The sequence below is a fragment of the Carlito syrichta genome, unplaced genomic scaffold, assembly GCF_000164805.1.
Source record: "Carlito syrichta isolate Samal-C Ts95f unplaced genomic scaffold, Tarsius_syrichta-2.0.1 Scaffold304565, whole genome shotgun sequence".
Lineage (NCBI taxonomy): Eukaryota > Metazoa > Chordata > Mammalia > Primates > Tarsiidae > Carlito > Carlito syrichta.
The window spans coordinates 46,370-53,038 of record NW_007248661.1 but is presented as its reverse complement, the minus strand read 5'-3'; the positions used below and the strand labels follow the sequence as shown (position 1 = coordinate 53,038).

Here is a 6,669-nt window from a genome sequence, read left to right as displayed (position 1 = left end):
AATAAGGACAAAATCCACCATAAAATAACTGCCTTGCTTATGAGCAGTCAATTCCACAGGAATAGATGTCAACTTTCCATTCCACGTAAAAATGGGTATCAACTTATAAGACAGCTTTAACATGCTCTTTCTCTCATCCAGGACATGTGCACTATGCAGACAGCAGAGCAGCTAACAGTGCCTAAAAGCCAGGATGATCCCTGTTGGCCTAACAACAACGTAGGTATAACAAATTCAGACCTCGGCTAATTTACAACAGACCGCACATCTTGACTTGGTAGAAACTCCTTTTCTAAGATTCTGGTTGTCTTCACAGGGGGGCAGACAAGATGTACTACGAAATTCTTGGAAGGATTTGCTTGATTCCACTGGAGGAACAGTAGTAGGCTTCTTAGTAGATGTGTCTCTGAAACACGAGACAGACACACAATTTAAGAACACAACACTTTGAAGTCAAATATGTGCCGGGTTCGCTGGCTCAGCCTGTAATCCCAGCACTTTGGGAGGCCGAGGTGAGTAGCCTGAGCCCATGGGTTCAAGACCAGCCTGGGCAATTTGGCAAGACCTCGTCTCTATAATAAATAAATAAAAAATCAGCCAGGTATGGTAGTGCATGCCTGTAGTTCTGGCTACTTGGAAGGCTGAGGTGGAAGGATCGCCAGAGCCCAGCAGGTTGACGCCAGGGTAGCTGTGAGCATGCCACTGCACTCCAGCCTGGGCGACGGAGTGAGACTCCAACTCAAAAATAAATAAATAAATAAAAATGAAGTCAAATACATGAATAATAACTACCATTTTTCCCTCTTATGATTTACTCCTAGGAGTCAGCTATAATTTTTTAGATGTAGCAAAATCCATTTTTGGCTTTATTGCCAAGAGCTCTTAAATAACATGGAAAGAAGAGTCAGAGGTAAAAACCTTGTGTGGGCCAAGAACCTTACCACAAGTTCTTAAGATGTTTAGAAGCCTTCAAAAATGCTCACTGACCTAGAACATGTGTGGGAGACCCAGGAAATCAACATTCTTCTTATTAAGGATGGTGTCTGTGTGTCTATAAATAGTGAGGTGACCGACACAATACTGTGTAATAACTTTACAGCGAGAGATGGAGGACAGAGAAAGCAGAGGTGAAGAGGGCAGTGGGCTACACCCCATGCTCTACTTCCCAGACCCTAGGAGATGCAGCACAGGAAGAGCTCAGGCTTAGCCAACCTGACGCACCTGTGACAGCCCCCGCCCCTGAGTGGACCCAGCTCTGCAGTCACATTCGGAACATTTATGCTGCTTGCGTCCAACCATGGAGAGAGACACTGAAGGCACTACTTACTTCTTACACATCACACTTCGTGTCTTTCGAGTGCGTTTGTGGGAGAAGGAAGAGAGGCAGGTGGTAGAACAGAAGAGGTGGGCAGATCCTTTCCGTTGATAAGCTGTCTGCCCCTTCTGTAAAGGACTTCTGCAGTTTGCACATGTGATTTTAGCTGGTTTAGCAGGTTGCTGCTGAGCAGAAGGTTGAAAAATCTGTTTAGGAAGGAAGGCCACTGGTGACAAAGACTCCACCCCGGGTTGTTTCTGATTACGGGGAAATGAAGCTGACTGGGAGATCCAAGAATCTGGAACATGAAACGCAAGAAAAAATCATGAGAAAATTTATACCAGAAAATGTCTATGTTTTCATTTAAGAGTTGAAGAGACTACTGAGGGTGCTCTAAGACCAAACGGCCTCTAAAAATTAGCTGGGCATGGTAGCACACGTCTGTAGTTCCAGCTACTTGAAAGGCTGAGATAAAAGAATCACCGGTGCCCAGCGTGCCACTGCACTCCAGTCTAGGCGACAGAGTGAGACTCCAACTCAAAAAAAAAAAAAAAGGCCAAATGGCCTTGACATGCCATCCTGGGGCACTACTCACTCCCTGGCGCCAATAGCAATCATGAAACAAACAGCGGTGCCTGGAGCTGTGTGACATGGTAGCCACAGCTGCTAAGTCAGACTTCCAAATCCAGAACACATCTTCTGAGCTTACGGAGGGTACAAGCATGCTGGGCTCCTGGTCTTGCTTGTCTCACCCAGAAACTAGAGTGATACCTGACTCATCAGAGTGCCATGATACAAACACTGCATACAGCGAAGCTCTGCTGGGCGCCTGGGGCACACTCAAACCCGCTAGCCACTTTCTCTCCTTTTTTTTTTTCTGAGTTGGAGTCTTACTCTGTTGCCCAGACTGGAGCGCAGTGGCATGCTCCCAGCCACCTGCTGGGCTCCGGTGATCCTTCTGCCTCAGCCTTCCAAGTAGCCAGAACTACAGGCATGCGCTACCATGCCCAGCTAATTTTTGATTTATTGTAGAGAAGAGGTCTCGGCAAGTTGCTCGGGCGGGTCTCGAACCTGCGGGCGCAGGCAATCCACTCGCCTTGGCCTCCCAAAGTGCTGGAATTACAGGCTGAGCCACTGAGCCCGGCCTTACTTTCTCTTTCATAGAAGGAGCTATTAATAGTTATACGCTAAAGAAAAGGAGACACCAATACGTAAGTAGCTACCGGAAAAGCTGACCCTCCAGAACCCATGAGGAACATAACCACATAGTTTACACATGATGTCCATCTCCTTAACAGTTTCCACCAACACTGGAAAAATTTCAAGCATACAGAGAAGGAGCCAATCACCCAGCTGGTGCAACTATGTTACCTTTTAGCCACATCACATTTTCCCATCTAGCCTTCTTTCTTTCTTTTTTTTTTTTTTTTTTTGAGTTGGAGTCTCACTCTGTCGCCCAGACTGGAGTGCAGTGACCACTCCCGGCCACCGCAGCCTCAACCTGCTGGGCTCTGGCGATCCTTCCGCCTCAGCCTTCCCAGTAGCCGGAATTACAGGCGTGCGCTACTACGCCCGGCTGAATTCTTTGATTTATTGTAGAGATGAGGTCTTGCTGTCCAGGCGGGTCTCGAACCCGCAGGCTCAGGCAAGTCACTCACCTCAGCCTCCCAAAGGCGCGGGATTACAGGCTGAGCCTCCGAGCCCGGCTTAGCCTTCTTTCTGAACTCATCAATCCCTCTTTTTCTGTGCACTGCAAGTAAACTGTAGCCTTTAACACAGGGTCCTGCTGAATACTTCAGACAAAACACTTGAATGCAAGTCTTCCTAGTTTCCCCAGCCTTCTCAAGAATCACTTCACAGTACTGATACAGGTGGTGGGTTACTCAGGAAAGACTCAGCTTTCCTAACCTCACACAGGGACTCACAAACGGGACAGTATCACTTGAAGGGCAGTGTTCTTACCCTTTAACGTTCATGTAGAGCCAGCCAGGAACCCTGATGAAGTGGAGACACTACATGGGGAGATGTGGGCGGGAGGCTATCTGAATTTCTAGCCAACTCTCAGATGATGGTGAAACTTTGAGAAACAAGGCCCTGGAGTAAAGAATTGGTTTGTAATCTCTCTTCAAGAATAGTTTTTGTCATTCACAAGACGCCTGGGCCCCAATCTACCTGTCATGGCTCCAAAGCCTTCACAAAATAATACCAGCAGTGCAGGATGACTCACGTCTATAATCCCAGCACTTTGGGAGGCTAAAGTGGGACGACTGCTTGAGCCCAGAAGTTCGAGATCAGCCTAGCCAACATAGCAAGATCTCCCCCTTTTTTTTTTGAGTCAGAGTCTCATTCTGTCGCACAGGCTGGAGTGCAGTGGCACGCTCACAGCCACCAAAGCCTCAACCTGCTGGACTCAGGTGATCCTTCTGCTTCAGCCTTCCAAGTAGCTGAAACTACAGGTGCGCAAGACCACACCCGGCTAATTTTTTTTATTGTAGAGAAAAGGTCTCGCCAAGTTGCCCAGGCTGGTCTCAAACCCATGGGCGCAGGCAATCCTCTCGTCTCGGTCTCCCAAAGTGCTGGGACTACAAGTGGGAGCCACTGTGCCCGGCCATTTCATTTTTTGAGTCTCACTCTGTCGCCCAAGCTGGAGTACAGTAGAATGATCACAGCTCACTGCACCCTCAACCTCCTGGACTCAGGAGATCCTTCCGCCTCAGCCCCCTAGAAGCTGGGACTACAGTGAGCCACCTCACCTGACTAATTTTTCTCTTTTTGTTTTTTTTTCTGAATTGGAGTCTCACTTCGTCACCCAGGCTGGAGTGCAGTGGCATGTTCATGGCCTCTCCAGCGTCAACCTGCTGGGCTCCAGCAATTTTTCTACCTCAGCCTTCCAAGTAGCTGGAACTACAGGTGTGTACTATGATGCCCAGCTAATTTTTTTTTTTTTTTTAAGTTGGAGTCTCACTCTGTCACCCAGACTGGAGTGCAGTGGCCACTCCCGGACACTGCAGCTCCGACCTGCTGGGCTCCGGCGATCCTTCCGCCTCAGCCTTCCAAGTAGCTGGAATTACAGGCATGTACCACGCCCGGCTGATTTTTTGATTTATTGTAGAGATGAGGTCTTGCCAAGTTGCCCAGGCGGGTCTCGAACCCACGGGCTCAGGCAGTCCCCTCACCTCTGCCTCCCAAAGCACGGATTACAGGCTGAGCCACCGAGCCCGGCTAATTTTTCGATTTATTGTAGAGCCATGATCTCGCCAAGTTGCCCCGGCTGGTCTCAAACCCACGAGTTCAGGCAATCCACTCACCTTGGCCTCCCAAAGTGCTGGGATTACAGGCTGACCCACCAAGCCCAGTCTAATTTTTCTATTGTTTTGTAGAGATGAAGTCTTGCTCTGTTGCCCAGGCTGGTCTCAAACTTCTGGCCTCAAGCTATCCTCCTGCCTCAGCACCCCAAAGTGCTGGGATTACAGGCATGAGCCACCAGGTCCAACATGAAATTTTTTTTTTTAATAGAGATGGATCTCACTATGCTGCCTAGCTGTCTCCAACTCCTGGCCTCAAGTGATCCTCCCACCTAGGCCTCATAAAGTGCTGGATACAGGCGTGAGCTACTGCACCAGTCAATTATTTTGAGTCTTTGTAGAAACAAAGTCTCACTATATGGCCCAGGCTGGTCTCAGACTCTTGGGCTCAAGCGATCCTTCCACTTTAGCCTCCCAAAGGGACTACTAGCATAAGCCACCATGCTAGGCCAAAACTGCCTTTAAACAACTTTGGCAAAACTCAATTATGCCCACAATTTGAGTGGAATGACACTATAGTGTCTAACTACAGGATGCTTTTTTATGGTTAAGTATAAATCTATATCTTGCCACCACACTGAAAAAACTTCTATTTACCTAAACCCACCATTAAATACACATCAATTTACTCCATACGGAAGAAGATGGTCTTGAAGATTGAAACATAAAAGAAATATACAGCAAGCCTTCCAGTCTTAACTCCACTTAAGAGCTTATATTATATAAGATGGAATTCATGCTTTCATAAACAAGCACAAGTAACTTCTAAAACAACCAACAAATAAACACCCAAAATTTGGGAAAGAACTACAAAACAACTAAGCCAGAGAGTGAAAAAAAGAAACAGACTCAAAAGGATAATCTTCAATGGATAGCATTTCAAAGTCTTTAACACCTTCCTCACGCTTTTAACACATTCTTCAATACAGAGATCACAAGTTTTTGGTTATTCCTCAAATTTAACTACTGTAAACAAAATATGTACATAGCAATAAAAGATTGACAGAGAGGAATTTGAGCAAGTTCATTAAAAAACTGCAAATATGGCCAGGCTCAGTGGCTCAGCATGTAATCCCAGCACTTTGGGAGGCCGAGGCGAGTGGATTGCTTGAGTCCACAGGTTTGAGACCCATCTGGGCAACTTGATGAGGCCTCATCTCTACAATAAATCACAAAAATTAGCTGGGCGTGGTGGGGTGTGCCTGTAGTTCCAGCTACTTGGAAGGCTGAGATGGAAGGATCGCTGGAGCCCAGCAGGTCGACGCTGGGGTGGCTGTGAGTGTGCCACTGCAATCCAGTCTGTGCAACGAAGTAAGACTCCAACTGGGAAAAAAAACAACAAAGGCAAGAGGCTGAAAGCAAACAAACCAAATCTTCATAGTGGTTGCTTCTGTTTACTGGGATTGGGCAAAAGATATAATTTTTTTTTAAGTGGGATTTCCCTTTTGTCATCCAGCCTGGAGTGCAGTGGCACTATCACAGCTCACTGCAGACTCAACCTCCTGGGCTCAGGACGTCCTTCCACCTCAGTCTCTGGAGAAGCTGGCACTACAGGAACATGCCACCACGCCTGGCTAATTTTTTACTTTGTGTAGAGAGGAGGTCTCACTTTGTTGCCTAGGCTGGTCTTGAACTCCTTGGTCAAGCAATCCTCCTGCCTCAGTCTCCCAAAGTGCTGGGACTAGAGGCACGAGTCACCATGCCTGGCCTTATTTTATTTCTAAGACTTTTTCCCAAATGTTCTGTAATAAGCACATACTATTCTCATAACCAAAGGAAAAAAGGAGCCGGGCTCGGTGGCTCAATCTGTAATCCCATGCCTTTGGGAGGCCGAGGTGAGTGGACTGCCTGAGCCTGTGGATTCGAGACCTGCCTGGGCAGCGAGACCTCATCTCTACAATAAATCAAAAAATCAGGTGGGAGTGGTAGCGCATGCCTGTAATTCCAGTTATTCGGAAGGCTGAGGTGGAAGGATCGTCAGAGCCCAGCAGGTCGAGCCTGCGGTGGCCAGGAGTGGCCACTGCACTCCAGTCTGGGTGACAGAGTGGG

At 47.6% G+C, this 6,669-nt stretch overlaps 1 protein-coding gene across 1 annotated transcript in view; it reads right to left on the bottom strand.

The window, feature by feature from the left end:
* Positions 1 to 234: 234 nt before the first annotated feature.
* The window catches only part of ZMYM5 (zinc finger MYM-type containing 5), a 9,510-nt gene continuing 3,075 nt past the window's right edge, over positions 235 to 6,669 (bottom strand). The window contains exons 3-4 of the mRNA XM_021713469.1: positions 1,328 to 1,613; positions 235 to 406 (exon numbers count right to left, since the gene is read on the bottom strand). Coding sequence (XP_021569144.1) covers positions 235 to 406; positions 1,328 to 1,613 — 458 coding nt within the window. The remainder of the gene's footprint in view (positions 407 to 1,327; positions 1,614 to 6,669) is intronic.